General features: G+C 35.3%; 1 protein-coding gene across 1 annotated transcript in view; it reads left to right on the forward strand.

The window, feature by feature from the left end:
* The window catches only part of PLAA (phospholipase A2 activating protein), a 40,979-nt gene extending 19,014 nt beyond the window's left edge, over positions 1 to 21,965 (forward strand). The window contains exons 7-14 of the mRNA XM_045840821.1: positions 1,988 to 2,157; positions 5,108 to 5,265; positions 6,164 to 6,383; positions 8,407 to 8,478; positions 11,251 to 11,319; positions 16,003 to 16,104; positions 17,631 to 17,795; positions 19,102 to 21,965. Of these exons, the coding sequence (XP_045696777.1) occupies positions 1,988 to 2,157; positions 5,108 to 5,265; positions 6,164 to 6,383; positions 8,407 to 8,478; positions 11,251 to 11,319; positions 16,003 to 16,104; positions 17,631 to 17,795; positions 19,102 to 19,667 (1,522 nt within the window). The 3' untranslated portion in view covers positions 19,668 to 21,965. The remainder of the gene's footprint in view (positions 1 to 1,987; positions 2,158 to 5,107; positions 5,266 to 6,163; positions 6,384 to 8,406; positions 8,479 to 11,250; positions 11,320 to 16,002; positions 16,105 to 17,630; positions 17,796 to 19,101) is intronic.
* The last annotated feature ends 696 nt before the right edge of the window (positions 21,966 to 22,661 follow it).

A 22,661-nucleotide genomic window follows, 5' to 3' on the forward strand; every position in this document is an offset into this window, starting at 1 on the left:
AAAATGATCAGAAATTGAATGAAAGAAAAGGGTAAAGTATCAAACTTTTGGTGACTGGAAGTCCTCATTAATAAAAATGGGTACGTAGGAGAATTAGTTTAGTGCAGAAGGTAATGAGTGTGGTTTTAGATTTTGTGAATCTAAGTGATTTGCCACACTCATGCCAGCGCATCATGAGCAGTTGGACTGGAGCCTAACAATTGAGACTGAAAATAAAAATTTTCATAAAACTGCCCAAGTTAAGTGGTGGACCACCTTCCGCTGAGGAAAGAAGCATAGTTGGGGAGGAACAGAAGGCTAAAGACTGAATTTTGTGACATACTGTGGGTAGAGAAAAAGAAGCCTGTAGCTTAAGCAGAAAAAGAAATCCAGATGTTGAAATCCAGGTGTTGAAATTCAGAGGTGGTAAAAGAGAGATTTTGGCAGGAGATTGTGATCATTGTCAATAAATACATGAGGAATTAAGGATGGAAGGTTGGAAAAGCTTTTGGATTTGGTTTAAAAGATGTTATTCGTGAGTTGCACATCAGATTTTGGTAGAAAATGATAGAAGAAGGTAAGTAAGAGGCAACAATAGATGAAAGATTATAGACTACTCTGGCATTGAAGGCAAGAAGAAAAAGCAGTAAGGCATAGATCAGCCCCCAACCTTTTTGGCACCAGGGACCAGTTTTGTGGAAGACCACTTTTCCACAAAGCAGGTTATGGGCACTTTATATCTTGCCACCATAATGCAGCTTAATTATTACTTGCCACTCACTGATAGGGTTTTGATATGAGTCTGCAAGGAATTGATTTATTATGGTCTCTGTACAGTCAAACCTCTCGGCTAATGACAATTAGCAGCCCCAGTGCTGGCATCACCTTCTCAGCTCCACCTCAGATCACCAGGCGTTAGATTCTCACAAGGAGCACACAGCCTAGGTCCCTCACATGCACAGTTCACAGTAGGGTTCATGTTCTTAGGAGAATCTAATGCCTCCTGCCCAGATCTAACAGGAGGGGGATCTCAGGTGGTAATTCGATCGGTGGGGAGAGGCTGTAAATACAGATGAAGCTTCACTTACCTCCTGCTGTGCAGCCCTGTTCCTAGCAGGCCACTGACTGGACCTTGGCCTGGGGTTGGGAACCCCTGGAATAGAAATCTAATAAAGTGGAGCTATTTTGCTTTGTGGCTGGGCTGGCAGTTGATTTATTGGCTTATTTCCTCCCTCGCCACCCAAACTCCCACCCTTCGCATATTTAAAGTTGAAGAAATATAAATAAATTGAAAGGGTGAAATTGCTGTGGAATTTCACAGCAGTTAGTGGAAGGTTATGTGAGAAACAAAGTTTTCTGTAGAATTGGGTAGAGTTAGTAGAGTTGGAAGTTGCTAACTTGCCTCCCCAACCAAAATTTAGAATTGAGAAATCATGGTAATGAAGTCACTTTTCTGAGAATAGAGGTTGGGATTGCTACCTAGTCCAAAGGTGAGGCTGGTTTTTTTCTTATTTGGGGTTACATTGCTAGTTAATGGCATACTAAAGGCAGATTCCATGGTTCTCTAAGAAACAGTTATTGAGCATCAGCTCTTTTTTAAGTCGTATGTTGGGTATTTGAGCCCTTAATAAATTAAACCAGACCACTATCTTTATATCGTAACACTTATGTAATATTGACTTTTAAAATGTACACTTTATCACAAGATTTTTATGGTAAATATTTAATTTGGAATGAATATTGTGTTAAATGTATATTTCTCTGTCCTTTGCCAGTAACTTTTCCCTAGTTTTTTTCCACCCTATACATTGTAGAAACAATGTATACACCCTAGAAAATAATAGAGGGCAATGTGTGCTTAGATACACACAGTGCTATGCTCAACAATAAGTACATAGTAATGTTTCTCATATTCACAAATAAAGATTATTTTTGCTTTGGATCATTCAGGTATGATGATGTTAATACACTATGGCAATGACTTAAATCAGTTTATTTTTCCTTATAGTGATGGTATTATTAGAGTGTTTACAGAATCAGCGGATCGGACAGCGAGTGCAGAGGAGATCAAGGCTTTTGAAAAAGAACTTTCTCAGGCAACCATTGATTCCAAAACTGGTGATTTAGGGGACATTAATGCAGAGCAGCTTCCTGGGAGGGAACATCTGAATGAACCTGGTAAATATTTCAGTGTATCCAGTAGTAAAAATTGTTACCAATTATTCCAAAATTTTGGAATTAAAGCGGTAAGGAAAAAAAAGTTGATTTGCTAATTATTTTGTGTAAAAGTCAAATAACACTGAACTAATGATTGCACTTGTGGTGAAAAAGTAATGGCGGGTAAGACTGTTGGCTCCCTATACACACATCAAGGCAGTGGCATCACAATGTCTAGTAGTTACATGTTCTCTACCGACACACAGTCGTAGTTAAAAAAAAATGCCATATGCCCTCAAAAATGCCCTTGATGGATCATCAAACTTTTATTTTACTGCATTTACATCCTTTTAGTACATTTTAAGAAATAGATTCTGGATGACAGAGTACACATTGCACTTACAGTATACCAAAGCACTCTGGTGTCTGAAGGATATGTGCAGTCATTTAATTTGCAGGCTGAACTAGTCCCTTCTTCATGGAGTGGCATTTTTATTTTGCAGAACGACTAATTAGTTGTTGAGGCTTGGATATATGGCAGGCATTTGTTAAAAATGAACATAGTGATCTTGTCACTTTAAGGAAAACAACTGACAGTATTTGTTGCCAAAGATATAATTCAAACTTTCAAGTGTGAATTGAAATTTTAGAACATCTGTATCTGCCACCGGGAGCTTGATAGTTTCCCACTACTTACAAGACTGTTCTAATGATATCAGTAGCACTATTAGCAAGTGTGATTTCTTTTTTGATATTGAATAATGTGTAAACATGTGGAAGATCTGCATGGCTTATTCAGTATTTTCCAAATGCTAGTTCATGATGTTATAAACTGTTCAATGTGTAAGATAGACAATGGATTTTAGCTTAATAGTGTATGTCAAATTAATCGATATGGTTTTAGATTCTAAATTATAACTTCTAAGGACCTGTTACTTGTGTAATACATATTTCTGAAAAAACTGTTAAAACTAGTCTTCTCTTTTTCAACATTTTTTTATGTATATATACCTCAACCCAAACAACAGATGGCAACAGATTGAATGCACAGGCAGGTATGGTAAATCCAGCTGTCTTCTATTAAGAAAGACAGTAAACTGATTTACAGAAATAGAAAACAGTGCAGTCTTTTCATTAAATTTCTAAAAATAAAACATTTTTCATTAAAATATTTATTCAAAATATAATGGATCAATTATTGTTTTCCATGCAGTAAATATGTTGTCATTTTCCATTTCAAATCTAATAAATTAGTTGATATAACCCACATTAAAGAAAGCTCTTTGGGCCTCTGAATAACTCTTATGACTACAAAGAAATTTTGAAAACAAAACTTTGAGAACCTCTGCATTAATATGTTTTAATATTTTTATAATTCTTTACAAAGTATGGTCTTTTTGTCACTATGTATATACATAAATAAATATTTACTAAGGGCCTTATATGTGCCAGGCATTGTTCTAAGCTCTGGGGATACAGCAGATAACAAAACAGAGAAAAATCTCTGTTCTCACACATTTATGTTCTACATGAGGAGACGGATAATTTAAAAAGTAAGTAATATTTAACTACCTCAGATAATGATAAGTACTGAGGGAAGAATAAAGCCATGGTTGTGGCTGTTTTATTACTGTACATGCAGTGGCTAGGGAACATGTAATAGGGTAGCAGTAGCTGCTATAACACGTAAACACAGATTAATCCTAAAATCTCAGTGGCTCCACACAAAGTTTACTTATTGCACATTTAAAGTTCAGTTGATGGCAGGGTATGTTGGAGCATGTTGGTAGAGTAATTTTGCTCCTCAGGATTATTCAGGGAGCCAGGCTGATGGAAACCACCATCTTCAACATGTGATGTCAAAGATTCCTTGGGTGTAGATTTTCATCCATCAAACAGGGTAATAGGGGAGTATAGAGGATGATAGAGTAGGCCTTGAAATAGCCTATATCATACCCGCCTAGATGCCACCAGGTATATATTCAGTATGTAACATCTAGGGACTGCAAGGCGCAAGGGGGCTAAATAATGTTATCTCTGACTAGACAGCCACAGCTGTACTGTATGGAACAGAAGGGATCATGACTGTGGAGGGCAGATAGTGTCTTTGCCACTGAAAGCTTTGCTGAGAATGTGACATTCAAGTAAAGCCCTTAAGGTGGCAAGGGAACAAACCTTGCCAGCAAGAGTGTCAAAGGCAGAATAAATAGCTAGCTAGTTCAAAGATTCATGGCTGGAGTAGGAAGGGGGGCTGAGGGAAGGAATAGAGGAAGATCAGGTAAGAGAAGATAGTAGGGGCAGATTATATTTGGCCTTGTACACTACTCCATTGACATAAGCTTTAATCAATGGCGAGTTGGGAAATCATTGAAGGGTCTCAGCTGAAATGTGTCAGGAGCTCCTTAAACTTTTGAAATAATTTCTGGGATTGCTGTGTTGAATATAGACTAGGAGGCCCAAGGTAGGAATAGGAGGCCATTAATCATTACAACTGAGAAATGATGGTGGCTTGTACCAATGGGTAGTGAAGGAGATAGTGAAAGAGGTCCTTCTAGATATATTTTAAATACAGAGCTGATAGAATTTTCTAAAGGATTGGCTGTGGGGTTGCAAAAAAGAGGAATCAGACTCCTCCATACATTTTGTCCTGAGCAGCTAGAAGAATAGAGAATCATGTACTGAAATGAAAGTGTTGTCAGAAGATACTCTAATAAAGCTTGGTTTAATTTTCATGGGCTTGCTACTTTCTAGAATCATTTTTTAACCTTCCTTTATTTAATAAAGTATAAGTTTTTTACACCACTTTCCAGTAAATTATATTTTTAAATCTTTTGTTTGATAAAATTTTCTACTAAACCTAAATACAGATTCTCTTTTATATATAAATTTTAATGTTAACAATTTCCTATCTAAATGTTTCTTAGTTTAACCCTGCCGTTTAATCTTTGATTCTCAAAATTTTTATTTTAAGGTACTAGAGAAGGACAGACTCGTCTAATCAGAGATGGGGAGAGCGTCGAAGCCTACCAATGGAGTATTAGTGAAGGGAGGTGGATAAAAATTGGTGATGTTGTTGGCTCATCCGGTGCTAATCAGCAAACATCTGGAAAAGTTTTATATGAAGGGAAAGTATGTTAACTTCTGCTTTCTAATTACCTTTATCTTAAAGCATTCGATAAATTAAATGTTTTCCCTTTTCTCCATGCTAATAAAATTTTCTTTGGTGTTTAAAATTATATTTCTATGGGGGAAATTCTCTCTTTTTCCATCTTGAATTAGATTTTTCAAGAATCTCTTTCCATGTAGAGAAAGCTGCGTTTTTCTTTTTCTTTTTTTTTTTTAAGATTGTATTTATTTATTTTTAGAGGAGGGAAAGAGGAAGAGAAACATCAATATGTGGTTGCTTCTCCTGTACTCCCTACCGGGGGTTTGGCCAGCAACCCAGGCATGTGTCCTGACTGGGAATGAAACCAGCAACCCATTAGTTTGCAGGCTGGCCTTCAACCCACTGAGCCACACCAGACAGGGCAGAAAAGCTGCATTTCATAAACAGATTAGGCATTATTTGTCTTTTAGTAGTTAGCATAATTTGTTTCCAACCATTTCGGATTAGGAGCTTCTCTACCATCTTTCATCTAATGCTTCCTGCCTATATTTAACTTGACAAGACATGAGGGACCCTACGGGGAATGCTTACGATGCCAGAATGTTGGTTATGTGGCATAGTAACAGCTAATATTTTAGCCTTGAAATCGACCAACTGGAAATTCTCCTTTGGCCTTAGAATTAAAATGTAGTTGTAATTCATCCCCCACCTCCTCTCCCCAGTGAAATACTAATCTTGTAGCACATGAAAGTGGTTGCTATTAATTATATGCCAAGCGGAAGATTTTAACATTGCATTTTGGAGAAAGTTTAAGTACTATAATTATTAAAATAAAGAACACATAATATCTGACTATATATGTCATTAATACACATGAACAGAAAACTTAGTAATTATCTCCTTTTTATATTCCTATTAAAGGAATTTGATTATGTTTTCTCAATTGATGTCAATGAAGGTGGACCATCCTATAAATTGCCATATAACATCAGTGATGATCCTTGGTTAACTGCATACAACTTCTTACAGAAGAATGATTTGAATCCCATGTTTTTGGATCAAGTGGCAAAATTTATTATTGATAATACAAAAGGTCAAATGTTGGGACTTGGAAACACCAGTTTTTCAGATCCGTTCACAGGTGAGTTAGGGTTGGTATTAAGGCTTAATGTGCTTCCATCTATTTTGGTTGATTTTCATTATTTGGTATGTTTAAATGCCTATTATGATTATCTGTTTAAATGAAAACCAAGATCTACAGTAGGTTTTTCTTCATGTTCATATTTGTAAGACTCAAATTATATAGTAATTCTGTGTTTATAAAAATGATTATAGATTGTTCTGTTACAAAAATGTCACACTGTAAACTAAATAAAATTAAGAAATTCTCATGTAGTAGTTTGAAATAAAAAGAAGCTTCTGTGTTGCTTTGTATAGTACTAATTTTTTTTAAAGATTTTATTTATTTATTTTTAGAGAGGGAAGGGAGGGAGAGAGAGAAACATCAATGTGCAGTTGCTGGGGGCTGTGGCCTGCAACCCAGGCATGTACTCTGACTGGGAATCGAACCTGCGACACTTTGGTTCGCAGTCCGCACTCAATCCACTGAGCTACGCCAGCCAGGGCCTATATGGTACTTATTTTTAAAAATATATTTTTTGATGAAATTCTGTTTTCACATGAGGCTAAATTGATTAGTTGTGCATCACATCTGGGGCTGAACTGTGGGTAGTTTTATATGTTACTTTTATTCCACATGTTCATTTTGAGTCACCTGTTTGTAACATACAGTGTCTCAATTTTTATAAATGGGATTTGGTTCTCATGCCAGTCGAAAAATTGTAATCCTAGTAGTAGTAGTCTGAGCCCTGGCTCCTAGGAAATAGATTATAATTCTAGCCTGAGTATAAGCCTGAGTTCTGGGCCCCAGGAACCAAAACCATGGTGCAGGATGAAATAAAATGCTTCGTCTTTTTGTAGGTGTAGGGCAAGCTCTAAATAAAATTTTAAAATGAGTACTGTATTTTTAATGTTATGCTGTTGTCAGTTTTGACTCCATTTTTAATTTGCTACTGGTCTTTCTTGTTTTATAAGGAAGGATCCCCTATCCTCTTTTTTTCTTCCTTGACAGATACTTCATGCTCCCAAATTACCTCCTCTTTCCATATTTCCATTGCTAGTTCACACAGTAAAGCTAATCTCATTTGCATGCTGACTTAAAAAGAATTATGAGACTGACTTACTACTGAACTATAAATGATGCAACCTTCCCAAAAGTTGCACTTTATTAAAAAAGGAGGTCCAGGAACATTTTTATTACCTGGATATTTCTGTTGGTGGACTTTCAGTCTGTAATGCAAAAGTGAACATATAGCAATACTGTGTAAGCTATTTTATGGAACCAAGGACAGATACTAAAACAGCTGGTCCAATCTGGAAATACAGCAGCTATTTGGCTTTTTTGCTTTTCTGAAGCTTTAACTTTATGAACATCCTTACATATATCTTTTTGTAGATGTCTGTGATTATTTCCCTAGAGGTACTAATGAAACATACATGCACACACATGACACATTTGTAAAGATATAAACAGAAGACTGTTTCCTTTGTAGCATTCATCCCCTTTGTAATTCTCTTCTTCAGTAGGCTGTAAGCTTCAGTGGATACAAGCAATCATGTTCTCTGCTGGATCCCTAGCACTAAATGCATTGTTTGACACATGAATTAATGAACTCAGTGGTTCTCTAAAAGATTAGCATTTCATGCCTGTGGTTTTGATAGCAGAAGCAACAGCAGGAATTCTAGTGAATTGGTATAGGAATAGAAATTGATTGTATGTATATATTATTTAGGCCAGAGACCACCCACAATTTCTCTTTTTATATTTGAATTCCTAGTTATTTTAATATTTAAACAAGGGCTAAGATATAATAAAGTATTAAAGTTAAGAAAACAAAGCTTGGAGAAGCATTGAAATTTTAGTTTCTTACTAGTCTTTTCAACTGTAACATACTTTACTGTAAGTTCTATTGTTCTTCCATGTAACAGCCTTGCCCTTCTCTTTTCCTCCAAGCTTAGAGTCTTCTAATGTAACCATGGTGTTACTTATGAAATTCAAAATTGTGGCATACATACTTCAGTCTTTCCTTCGTTTGCATGCACAGGTGGTGGTCGGTATGTTCCAGGCTCTTCATCCGAATCTTCTAATTTACCGCCTGCAGCAGATCCTTTTACAGGTAGGATGCAGTTTTGATTAATGTATCTACACTGAATGTATATTACATTATATGGCTTATCATTTTGGAGATATCACTAAATAATTGATACTTCCCTTATTTATGTCCAATTTTGGTGGATCTCCTTTTCTTTAACTTCTAATTTTTGCTTTTTCTTAGAGTACTTTTGTGACTTTCCTCATGTCTTTTAAATAGCATATTATTATAGCTCACCATTTTCTCCAGTGGTCCTTCCTGCCAGGAGAGTCATTAAGAGCATAGGTTTTAGAGCCAGACAGACCTTGGTTCAAAATTTGGCTATACCACTTACTTGCTATGACAAGTTGGCAAGTTACTGAACCTGTCTGAGCCTATTTTTTTTATCTGTGAAATTAGATAATAGGGGAGCCCACCAACCAAGACACAGCATGAGTGCTATCACTGGCGAGATGCTACCAATCATGAGTCTCTGAGAGAAGGAGCCATGTGAGTCCCTGATATTGGATGGAGCAGTGCAGTCAAGAAGTCTGCCCAGGCATATTTGCCTTAGTGTGGAAGGAGACAGTTCACCAGCTACCCAGGATTAGTCTTCCTAATCTAAGTTATTAATTGCCTTCATGAAGCCCTGAAAGTGTTGGTGTGTCTCTTCAAAGTGACTATTTACCAAGGTATGCATGCCTCAGCATCAACAATACTGGAAAAAATGGCCAGACTTGGACTTCAATGTAGCTGAAGAAGTCTGTTTTCAGAATACTTTTTGATATATTTTATGATGCTGTTGTTGGATCTTCAGCCAGAGTTCCTGGACAATGTATCAGTTTTGGGAAGAGATTTATAGTGTTTATGGTATTCATTGGTTTTGCCAACATACAGTCCTCTCTAAAGCATAGATTGGACCAACAAACAATCTTGGGTCAGTGTCATGAAGTTGTGAATTGCTCTCATGAACTCTTTCTCCTGTGAATGAATTGGTGGACCAGATACAAATAGCTGTACCCTGTGCATTGATACCTAGCTTATGACAGTAACTAACTGTAAAGCTAAATCTTGTGATGACAAATGCAATTTGAAAAGATAGTGAGGATCTGAAGAGTAGATAAGATGATGACTTTCTCTATCAGTAGATTCAGGCACAATAATGCACTGAAACTTAGAACACCAGAGTTCCTGAATCTCATTGGCAGATCTTTTATGGAACAGAAGGAACATAACAAGCTTCAATAACAACAAAATCAAGAGAACTCCATCATAACCAGAGCATGTCTCACTATTGCACAATGTCAATAACTCAGAAGATGCAGTGATCATGGAGATATGCAAGATAGCATACTAAATGTCCAAGAGAATTACAACATTATAAGGACAACTGAATCAACTATTATAAAAAATAGATAACACCACCTACCAAACTGAAATATTATGAAAATTAAATAATACGTGTAAAGCATTTTAGGAGGAATATATTTAAGCCCTCAATAATATGTTAGCTATATTAGTATTGTTGATGTTGTTTCCCCAGTTTTGCCAATATCACTGGACCAAAAGGTTTGCCTATCTGGCTTACAACTTAAGGTCCATCTTAAGTCTTTATTGCTTTCCTTTTTTATGTGGTTGTCAAACTTCCAGTGTTCATTAGAATCATCTGGGATGCTTGTTTAATTACTTATTTCATGGTCCTTCCCACAGATTTGGTCACATTAGGTTTGTGAGGCAGTTAAAAAATACCATTACCCTGACCCCTCACCCATGGATTCTGATTAAATGGTCTTGGGTGTGGTTTGCTGTTAGGTTTGTGTAAAAGCTCACTATAGGGTTGTAAAGTGAAGTCAGTTTGGAGAACCACTAGGCTAGTATATGTAAGTAGGCCCTGGGAATCTGCATATTGAACAGGTAACTTTCTCTAAACGTCCGAGAACCATATTTAGAAAAGTGTGGGGCTGTACTGTGCTGCATAATGCTTTGGGCAAGTTGTTCAGTCTTCCTGTAATAACTATTGTAATAGTGATATCTAATTAGTATTTAAATGAGTACATGCTTATAAGATGCCTAGCATGCTAGCTAGCATATAGTAAAAACTCAGATCCTGTTATTTTGTGTTCTTTATTATTTTAATTCTACTGTTATTTACATCTGTGTAAATTTTGTTTGTATTTTAGTTTTGCTTGCTTGTTCTTCATCTATTACACTGGTTATACCAATTCCTAGATGTTAAATTCTGGGGCTAAAACGATAGTTCATCTTTCTTCCTACAAAGGCCTAGTCTAGGACTCCAAACTTCTCCAGATTCTGCTGTTTCTCTCTATACTTGTTGTTCATATTCCTTTCTTTCAATTTTCAATGAGACAGCCACAAGTATAATTTAAAATGTGAGACTGAGCTATTGTCACAGCATCCATAACTCTCACCTGGTCTCTTTTCTCATTGTAGTTAGATAGTCCTATTTCTCTATTTCAATAGAATAGTTTACACATTTCATTATGGAAACCTTTTAATTTCTTTCTCCAATTCACTGTTTTCATAATTCATTTAACTTCTATAACTATAATGTGTAAGGCATCTAATGTTTTATAACTTGAGGATTACTTTCCTAGTTAACACTTAATGGACACTAATTGCATGCCAGGTACTATTCTAAGCATTTTTCTGTATTAAACTTACAGTCCATTTATTACATATAAAGATACTATTTCAAAGTATGACTAATCATGAATATACATTATTGGATGTAAAGAGGGGTGGTTTGAACTTTATAATTTGTAGTTACCTTTGCTCACTCAGAGTATTGAATTTTAGGTGGAGGTCGTTACGTGCCAGGGTCTGCAGGTGTGGGAACTTCCGTGGCTGGAGCTGATCCATTTACAGGTATACACTTTTCATTTCTTTCTTTCGTTTTTTTAGATTTTTAAAATTTATTGCAATGTTTATATTTAAAGAGATTAAGAAAATTGGTGTAATTTTAATTGTTGGAGGACTTTTTATATAGTAAATCAAGACCAAACTTCTTGGCTTAGCTTTTAGAGTATATTCAGCATTGTCATTGCTGCACATGAGAATCACCTGAGGAGTTTTAACAAGGTACTTCAACCTTATCCCGAGAGATGCTCACTTGGTCTAATACTGCTCTGGGTTGGTGTCCTCATCATTTTCCAATGTATATTCTAATGTAGAGACAGGATTGAAAACTGCTGTTATACTTTTGTTCTGTTGTGCTTTATTTCCTCAGTACCCTTACCAAATCAGTTTATTTCAGTCTCTCTATTCGTTCTTAATGTGTTAAAAATGTTATTCATTACATGGTTATCTTTGGGGACTCTGAAAAGAACTTGCTTTTATAATTTAGGCCTAGAATATTTGGCCTTCTGGGCAACTAATTTTTTTTCTATCCTTTGTACCTAGCTTAGAGTCTGCCACATCTTACTTCATCACTGTTGAATATATGCAGGCCTGCTTTCCGCTATATTGGATGCCAATAAAATGCAGGACTAAGTTTGCAGTTTACCTCTTGCAAGTTTAACAGATACCTTGGCATATATTTTCCCCTACTTATTATTTTATATATAAGAGAATATATATGCCATGTTATTAAGCATAATAAAATAAATACCCATAAATTCTACTTAATAACTAACTTGGTGTGTGATTTTGTAAGCTATTTTTTTTTCATTGTGAAAGTACCATTGGCTGGCAGTATTGAACATAGTAATTAAGATTAAGGACTCTGGGGTGAGGAATACTTAGATTCAGATCTCAGTTCAATTGCTTTTTATTCTGTTTGACCTTGAGAAAGTCACTGTTTCTACATCTCTGCTTTTCTCATTTATAAACTTGAGATAATATCCCTTAGAGTTGTTTAAAGCTTAAAATTACAAAATATATGTAAATCACTTTATACAGAATAAGTGCTTAGTAGTTGTTAGCTGAATGTGTTGTATTTACAAGAGTTGTAACATTGCTTCCTCCCATTTACAGAAGTCTTTGATAGTCTTTAATAGTTTGGTGTTTATACTGGAACTATATTTACCTTAGTCCAAGCTATTGTTATCTTTCACCTACACCAACAAAATAATAGTCTCCAAATTGAACTCTCCATGGTTCATGGTTCTGCAGTTAACAATCTTATAAAGTCTAACTTGTTTGTGCTCTTTCCTTGATTTAAAATCCTTATAAGGCTTCCCTTTGAGTATTTCCTCATGCCATGTATTCATTCTTCTCTGCCTTTTCTCTGCCTGGCCATCCTGGCCTGTGTCAGGTCTGTGAACATGCCATGTTCTTTTCTACCTCAGGAGTTTTGTAATACTAGGATTCTTTGTTTTTCAGACCATGGATTATTTTTTAGTTTTTTTTCCTTCTTCTTTTTTATTCAATTTTACAATATAGTATTTATTAAATGAACTCAGTGAAACTTTTCTGGACATTTCACATGGATCACCTACTCTCTGATAAGCTTTCATTGCACCCTATACTTTTCTTTTTTTTAAATATATATTTTATCGATTATGTTATTACAGTTGTCCCATTTTCCCCCTTCACTCCCCTCTACCCTGCCTGCCCTCCCACCCACATTCCTGCCCCTTTAGTTCATGTCCATATGTCATACTTATAAGTTCTTTAGTTTCTACATTTCCCATACTATTCTTACCCTCCCCTATCTACCTACCATCTATGCTACTTATTCCCCGTACCTTCCCCCTCCACCACTCTCCTGTTGCTAACCCTCCATGTAATCTCCATTTCTGTGGTTCTGGTCCTGTTCTAGTTGTTTGCTTAGTTTGTTTTTGTTTTTGTTTTAGGTTCCATTGTTAATAACTGTGAGATTGTTGTCATTTTACTGTACATATTTTTTATCTTCTTTTTCTTAGATAAGTCCCTTTAACATTTCATAAAATAAGGGCTTGGTGATGATGAACTCCTTTAACTTGACCTTATCTGGGAAGCACTTTCTCTGCCCTTCCATTCTAAATGAAAGCTTTGCTGGATAGAGCAATCTTGGGTGGAGGTCCTTGCCTTTCATGACTTGGAATACTTCTTTTTAGCCCCTTCTTGCCTGTAAGGTCTCCTCCACTGAGAAATCAGCTGACAGTGTTATGGGAGCTCCTTTGTAGGTAACTGTCTCCTTTTGTCCTGCTGCTTTTAAGATTCTCTCCTTCTCTTTAATATTGGCTAATGTAATTATGATGTGCTTTGGTGTGTTCCTCCGTGGGTCCAAGTTCTCTGGGACTCTGAGATTCCTGGACTTCCTGGAAGTCTATTTCCTTTGCCAGAATGGGGAATTTCTCCTTTATTATTTGTTCAAATAGCTTTTCCACTTGTTGCCCTTCCTCTTCTCCTTCTGGTACCCCTATAATTCAGATGTTGGAATGTTTAAAGATGTCCTGGAGGTTCCCAAGCCTCTCCTCATTTTTTTGAATTCTTGTTTCTTCATTCTTTTCTGATTGGATGTTTCTTTCTTCCTTCTGGTCCACTCCATTGATCTGAGTCCCAGTTTCCTTCCCATCACTATTGGGTCCCTGTGCATTTTCCTTTATTTCACTTAGCATAGCCTTCATTTGTTCATCTAATTTGCAACCAAATTCAACCAATTCTGTGAGCATCCTTATCACCAGTGCTTTGAATTGTGCATCTGATAGGTTAGCTATCTGTTCATTGCTTGGTTGTATTTGTTCTGAAGCTTTGATCTGTTCTTTCATTGGAGTCTTTTTGTCTCAGTGTGCCTGTTATGTAGTGAGGGATGGAGGGGTGGAGCCTTAGGTGTTCTCTAGGGCAGGGCAACCCAGTTGCTGAGTTGTGACATTTTATGTGGCGGAGGTGTTCGAGAGGAACACTGGTGCTTGGTCTGCTCTCTGCCGGATTTCAGTCACTTCCTCCACTTCCCCCAAACAAACTGGGACCTTCTGGTACTGATTCCCATGTGGGTGAGCTTCTAGGACCCTGTAGGTCTCCAACAAACACTCCTGTGAGGCTGGAAGTTTCTTCTGCTGCCTCAGTTCCCACAGGTGTTTTCAATTGGTGTTTTGAGACTTTATTTCCCTGCACTGGGACCCTGGGTTGTGTGGTATGTCTCACTCCCCAGTTTCACCTGGTTTATCTGCGTCCAAATGTGGGACTGCCTGGTCTACCAGCCACCTTGTGTGCCATGCCCCTCCTCAATTCACTGCCTCACTGGGTCTGCCTGCTGCTGCCTTGCACACCCGGGGTCCACCAGCCACCGCTTTGCTGCTACCCCTTTCCACCCTCTGCCCGTCTTCGCCCCTCCTACCGGTCTGCATGAATGTGTCTTCTTTAAACTCCTTGGTCATTGGATTTCCATCCAGTTCAAATTTCTGTGGGTAGTGGTTGTTTTTTGTTTCTAAATTGTTCTTATTTTGGTTGTGCGAGGAGGCACAATGTGTCTACCTATGCCTCCATCTTGACCGGAAATGCTATACTTTTCTTCAGAGAATTTTGTATCACACTTATCTGGGTCATATTTAATTTGCATTCCCCTTACCATAGTTAGAATCTGGTAACTAGAAGTACCGGCAATGTCTGTTCGTATAACTCACCTTTGACTATGTCATTAAATATTCTATGCTACATAAGCAGTTAGAATTAATTTTGTATGTTTAGCTCATTACTTGTTTTAACTACCTTGCCTCCTTGTATTTGTAATATACCCAAAAGATTAAAATATTTTATTCATTATCAAAATGCCTTAATTTTTCATTGGAATAAAAATGTACAAAATAAGATTTGAAATGTAAGTAGGATATAAATTAGGAAAAAAATATGCTTTAGCTGAAGTAGTTTTTTTTTTTAAAGATTACATTTATTTTTAAAGAGAGGGGAAGGGAAGGAGAAAGAGGGAGAGAAACATCAATGTGTGATTGCCTCTTGTGCATCCCCCACTGGGGACATGGCCTGTGACCCAGGCATGTGCCTTAACTGGGAATCAAACCAGCGACCCTTTGGTTTGCGGGCTGGTGCTCGATCCACTGAGCCATACCAGCCAGGCTAGGTGAAGTAGTTTTATTCACTGTAAATGAATTTTCATCCTCATTTTTTTATCATCAGATACTGAGTTTCAGTTATTATAGCATGTACTTAAGTGAAATAATACAAAAGACTAAAACTCTTGGCTTTCAAGAACTTAAAACTTGAGATGATTTATAAAAATAATGTAGAAAATGACACTGCCTACTACATCATTTGGAATAAGCAATAAAAGACAAGAGAAGAAAGAAATTAAGAGTAGATGGGAACATTTATTAATTGTTTTGTATTCTTTAATCTTAAAAGTTTATAAAAGATAGAAGTAGAAAATATGAAACAGAAAAGCTTTGTTTTACATTTAAGTTCCCATTCTAAAAAACTAAAATTTATTATAGCAAATATAAAGAGTATATCAAAATCTTACATATGATTTTTCCTCTTCTTTTTTGAAGTTGCTTATTATTGCATGCACTGAGTAGTTACATATTTTAATTGTGAAAATAAAGTCATACAATTAGAAAAGTCTCATTTTGGACCACTTCTTATGATCTGCAACATCTTCTGCTTTGTAAATAGGGAATAGTGCCTACCAATCAGCTGCATCTAAAACAGTGAATATTTACTTCCCTAAAAAAGAGGCTGTCACTTTTGACCAAGCAAACCCTACACAAATAATAGGTAAGTATATTTTAAATACTTCTGTCATATATCCAGACTCTTTACTATGCACTCAACACCGTTTCTTCTCCTAACACGAGCTACAAACTGGATGCTTCCATGATGGAGACTTCTGTTGTGGTATTACACAAATGTGTGGACTATGAATGCACAATCTAATAATGGACCCTTAATACTTTGTAAGAATCCTTATGCAAATATAAGGTAAATGCTTTATGATGATTTTAATGAGAATACTGAAGGGGGAAAATGTAAATCCCATCCCCTAAGCTCTTAATGTTTTTTTTTTTTTGGTTAAGAATGAGTATAGCATTTAAAAAATAAAAATCTTAGTTTTAAAAAATTAATAGCCCTTAAAGTAATAATAAGAGGCTGTTTAAATTTCCCATTAGAAATGAAACTTCTCAGTTGACTTTGAGGATTTTTGCTAATTTGTTTTTCTCAAAACAAAATGATTGGTTTTGGGGATATTTTTGGACCAAGAGTACTACAAGTTCTATTGGCTAAAGACCATGAGAAAATTATTTGAGATAACATACATAACTAAAGGTAAGACTGGGATTTTTTTGTGTGTGTGTGAAAATTATCCTTCATACTATCTTTATAAAAATCATAAGTGTTTTCTTAATTGTTTTATTTTGAACAGTAAAGAAGTATATGTATACTTATGGACAACCAGCCATTTTTCAACTCATGTACAATACATACAAGAGGTCCCTTTTTGCATTTCTTAAATAAACTTTGTTTTCTATATTCTGGTAGTGTTAAAATTTTTCAATCCCAAAAATAGTAAAACAGGTCCAAGTGTCCAATTATGGTGGATGAAAAATTGTAAATTTGGATAATTTATGTTCCTAATACTTTTATAGTGGCAATTTGGGCTTTTTTATGTTTTGAGATAAAAAATTTTTGTGCAAACAGTGTTAGATGAGTCAAAGTAGCGTTAGTGGTGACAAGGATGCCTATATTGAAGATGTATGTGTAGAGTTTAAAAAAATTGTTTCATGAAATATGGATATGATCGGAAAAGGCAATTACTTCCATTAAATATGTTTAAAATAATGCAATGTCAAAGGTACATATGGAACTAAGTCAATAAATCATTATAAATAAGCATTTAAGTTTTCAAATGTTTTATTGACCATCATAGAAATCAATATACCGGGTAAGCTGGTTAAGAGTTATAAATTTTCTCCTTGAGAAAATAGGGGATTGACTTATATGTGCCTATATATGGCATGATACTGCTTTGAAAACCATTCAAAATGATTACAAAAATGATATACTCTAAAATGAATTCAAAGCAGAAAGCTTCAGAAGATACTAGAAAATAAAAATCATCACAATAACTTTTCAGCTTAAAAATACAGACCTTATCCTTAAATTATGGTCTTCAATAATTACCCTGAGAAGTCTTAATTTCCCTATAGTGTATGCTAGAGTACTTATTGAAAGTTTTGGCATTTATGTATTTTATCTGGCTGATGACAGAGACTTTTGAAGGTTTGTTTGGTTTTGGGTTTTAGGTAAACTAAAGGAACTTAATGGAACTGCCCCTGAAGAGAAGAAGTTAACTGAAGATGACCTGATAATTCTTGAGAAGATACTATCTCTAATATGTAACAGTTCTTCGGAAAAACCCACAGCCCAGCAACTTCAGATTTTGTGGAAAGCTATTAAGTGGCCTGAAGGTACAGAAACATTCTTTAAAATATAACTAGAAAGCAAGAATTACGTCTTTTCATGTCTGTCAATATTATTGGTGTTTCTAGATTAAATAAAAGCTAACCTGAAGTAGTTGTAGTTCACATTATAAAAAATCTCACAAAAAGGATGCACTACACCACTATAATTCATAGTCTTATTTTGCTCCCATGTGTTGTCAGAATCTGAAGGTAATGTGGAGACCCCAATACATATACCAGTTTGTATTCCCTTTCAGAGCATTTGTGGATCCCCTGCAAGCCACCCAAGAAACTCTTTGTGACCTGTTAACCCAAGACTACAAACATTTGCTATAAGAATTTTTACTTTAATTTTTCTCTTTCTCTTTTTTAAGTAAATACATTTAATTTTTCTTTTTTAAAATTTTAAAAATGTTATTTCTTATTGAGGTAACATCAGTTGTTATAACATTATATAAGGTTCAGGTGTACAACGTCACAATTCAATATGTGTATATGCTGTAGTGTGCTCACCACCCGACATCTAGTTTCCATTCATTACTATATATTTAATTTTTAATTCTAAAAATGTCCTCTCCCCTGTTATTTTTCTGTGCTGTTGAAATATTGGAGAAAAAAATTATTAGTCCAAAATGTCCCATATTGTGGATTTGGCTGATCACTTAATTTAATTGAATGTGTTGTTCTATTTATGTAGTCCTTGCTATACATAATTAGATTCTGGATCATTGTTTTTTTTAAGATGAAGATCCTTTATAAATGATACTGCAAACTACCTTTATATCACAAGGCACATAATTTCCAGTTTCCATACTTTCAGTGATAACTTAAGATTGTTTAGGGAGTGCATTTCATCAGATGATGTCTATGCAGTCCCTTGAATATAAAGCTCTCCACCAATCTATGAGCATCCTATTAACATTTGTCAACTGGAATTCCTCTATAAAAAATGTTCATGTTCTCTCTGCAACTCTTTGGTCTTGTTATACGATTTTTAAAAGCAAGGTTGCAATCCCATTCATTCCATAAGAATTAATTGAAAATTCACTGTGTTTCATCTGATTGATAACCCAAGAGAGTTACATTACTATTAAAGCATATATGATCTTATAACAGCAAGTCCAATCTTTATAAATATGAAAAATCAACAGTTTTAGAAATACATGCATTTTAAAGCAGGCACATGATTTTTAACATTTTCTGAAATAAGCATGTATTAATTTTGTAAAAGGAAGTAAAATCCTTAAAAATGGAAAAGTCGTTGGAATTTTCTGAATTTCCATAATTATTAATGAATTTTTCTTCTTTATAGATATCGTCTTTCCTGCGCTTGACATTCTTCGATTGTCAATTAAGCATCCCAGTGTGAATGAGAGCTTCTGCAATGAAAAGGAAGGGGCTCAGTTCAGCAGTCATCTTATCAGTCTTCTGAACCCTAAAGGAAAGCCAGCAAACCAGCTCCTTGCTCTGAGGACTTTTTGCAATTGTTTTGTTGGCCAGGCAGGCCAAAAGCTCATGATGTCCCAAAGAGAATCATTAATGTCCCATGCAATAGAACTGAAATCAGGGAGCAATAAGAACATCCACATTGCTCTGGCTACCTTGACCCTGAACTATTCTGTTTGTTTTCATAAAGACCATAACATTGAAGGGAAAGCTCAATGCTTGTCAGTAATTAGCACAGTCTTCGAAGTTGTACAAGACCTAGAAGCCATTTTTAGACTTCTTGTGGCTCTTGGAACACTGATCAGTGATGATTCAAATGCTCTACAATTAGCCAAGTCTTTAGGCGTTGATTCTCAAATTAAAAAGTATGCCTCAGTATCAGAACCAGCTAAAGTAAGTGAATGCTGTAGACTTATCCTAAATATGCTGTAACAGTGGGGCAGGGGCTGAGTTTTTAAATTGATTAGTGTTTTTTTTTCCCCTCACATTTTACATGACTGATAACAGATCATTTTTAAAAAATGATGTGGATTAAGTAAAATTTCAGATCTTGTAATGTGGGGTGGGGGGACAAAGGAGAAATAAAATTTTTACACTGATGAACTGTGAGATTTTCCTGTATAATATGGGTAGATTTTCAAGATTTAGAAACAAATTAAGAATGAGTTATAATCAATAACACAACTGCAGTGGCATAATTTCCCTACTTTGGCCACACAAGAGAAGACAAGTGCTTTTATTTATGTAATGTTTTTACTACTGAAATACCCCTAGTTATTAATTGTTGATAGTTGTCTTTTATTGAATTTCTGCTCTACTCATTTTCATTGCTGGGTTCTTTCAACAACACTGATACAGGGTCTTGTTTTAGAATGTTTTAAAGATTAAGTTTATTGTGAATAATTCCATATATTGAAAAGATATTAAATAGATTATTAATTTATTTGTAAATAGAAAGTGAATTTGTTTGATGGCTCATTTTTAGATAAAGTAAAAGCAAATTACTAAGCTATGCTAGGTTCGTTATCAGTTCAGACAGATGGGACGCCAAGTTAACTCGAGGCTTATGATACAGTTTCTTTTGTCCTTCACTATTTGAGGCAATTTCATTATTCATTCCAGTTTTAAAAATTTCATTGTTTATTTTTGGTCATTTCCATGATTTTAAAGGGAATTTGGGATGCACTGAATTTCAGGCAATTGTGCAAGCAAGAGTACATCAAACTATGTTATTTGCCAATCCAGAGCCCGTCCAATGAAATAAGTATTTTTTGAGCCCCTAACATGGTCTAGGTGTTGTGTTAACCATAATGATGTTTAATTCCTAAACCCTTTAAATGAATTGTGATGCTATCTCTTTATTTTCAGAAGTAAAGATGATGGGATGAATCACTATAGGAGAGAAAAAGAAAAGTGCATACATGCTGTACTTCCTAGAGAAGGGGGGGTCACAAATTTGTGAACATCCTAGGAACACAAAAAAGGAACCCTATTAATTACATAATATATTGTGTCTGAGAGAACTTGTTAAGTGTTAACTTTCTATTTTAAAAAGTGGGAAAGATCTTTTCATAAAGAGGACTTTGCATAAAACAATAAGCAATATTCTCATTTTTGTTATATAAAACCATGAATTTCCTGGCTTTAATGCCAAATTGTAGTCAAAGAACAATTCCCCAATAGGGGAGGAAAATATTCTTATTGTCTATATTAATCCAAGGAAAAACTTGGAATGTCATAAAAGAATGGGTAAAATATAGATAGAGAGGACATGTTTTTTGCTAAGTACTAAATTGCAACTTTCTGGTGTATATCCAGACTCAGAGATTCTATTTGCTGATTCCATTATGAACCTACCTGTGTTTTACTATTGTTGATTTGAAATTTAGGGGTTTAAGTCAAAGTTAAATTGCAAAGTTAAGAGTTTAGCCCAGGTCAGCCTGGTTCTACTACATTACAATGCTTGTTTGCTTTTTTTCTTTTTTGTTAAGATTTTATTTATTTTTAGACAGAAGGGAAGGGAGGAAGGGAGGGAGAGAAACATCAATGTGTGGTTGTTTCTCACATGCTCTGTACTGGGGACCTGGCTTGCAACCCAGGCATGTGCCCTGACTGGGAATTGAACTAGCGACCCTTTGGTTCACAGGCTGGCACTTAATCCACTGAGCCACACCAGCCAGGGCACAATGCTTTCTTATTAGCATGTTACAAACAATTTATCTACAATACTTTGAAATACTAGTTACCTTTGCACATAAGTCTTGGTTAAGAACATGCATTCACTTTTCAAAATATAAAAGGTGACATATTATAAACACTGTTTGCTTCCTATTAGTATATAAATCTTTATAAAAACTTTTATTATACCAGTATTTCATGTTTATTGAAAAGATATAGTTTAGCAAGCAAAAAAAAAATCCCACTTGAAAGATAAGTGTTAAATGGTGGTTTAGTAACATTTTAAATATTTTTTCTTTTTCAATTAAAGGTTTTTTATGATTTTCATAATTATTTTCCTGAATATAAAAGTACATATTTGTTGAATAAAGACACACACCAATAGAAACTGCCTGTAATCACACTACCCAGAGAGAATCATTTTAATGAATAGGTATGTAAACATGGGATTTTTTTTAAAGGAATGATATACATTGTTAAATGACCTGATTTTTAAACTTGACATATATTAGTATACTTCCATCAACCTTAATAAATATACAAGTGTACCCATTTCCTATTATCTGATATTGTTTCCAGTGTTTTTGCCAAATTGATGATCAAGTTTTCTTTAATGTTTAAAATTAGAGTGATTTTTTCTGGGGGTACTAAAAAAGGTAGGACCTTGACTTTGAAGGCAACAAGTAAACCATTTTGATGCCTCCTGTGGAGGAAAATAGTTTTCAGAATATAGTGAGTAATGGAAACTTTAAAGAGAAGAAAGCTGACAACTACCTTTCTATAGAATACATAGGCTGATAGTCCTAGACCAAAGTTGAGGTTTTGGGACTTAAAACTTGACCTTGCGGTTCCTGAACACATTGTAATAAATAATAAGTAAAATGTCTAATGGCAATGATATTTTTTATCAAATTTAAAGTCATAATATAGTAATGTTCAAATAATGTTTTGGAACTGGATTTATTTTTATCTTTTAAAGATTTTATTTATTTACTTTTAGAGAGGGGAAGGGAGGGAGAAAGAGAACGTGTGGTTGCCTCTCACATGGCCGCCACTGGGGACCTGGCCTGCAACCCAGGCATGTGCGCTGACTGGGAACTGAACCAGTGACCCTTTGCTTTGCAGCCTGAGCCCAGTCCACTGAGCTACACCAGCCAGGGCTGGAACTGGATTTAAAGAAAATCATTTAAGTATCATGGTAAAGAGCAGATAATTTACATAAATAGGTCACATGTATTAAACAATTAC

Source organism: Phyllostomus hastatus, unplaced genomic scaffold, assembly GCF_019186645.2.
Source record: "Phyllostomus hastatus isolate PE091 unplaced genomic scaffold, TTU_PhHast_1.1 phas_contig_34, whole genome shotgun sequence".
Lineage (NCBI taxonomy): Eukaryota > Metazoa > Chordata > Mammalia > Chiroptera > Phyllostomidae > Phyllostomus > Phyllostomus hastatus.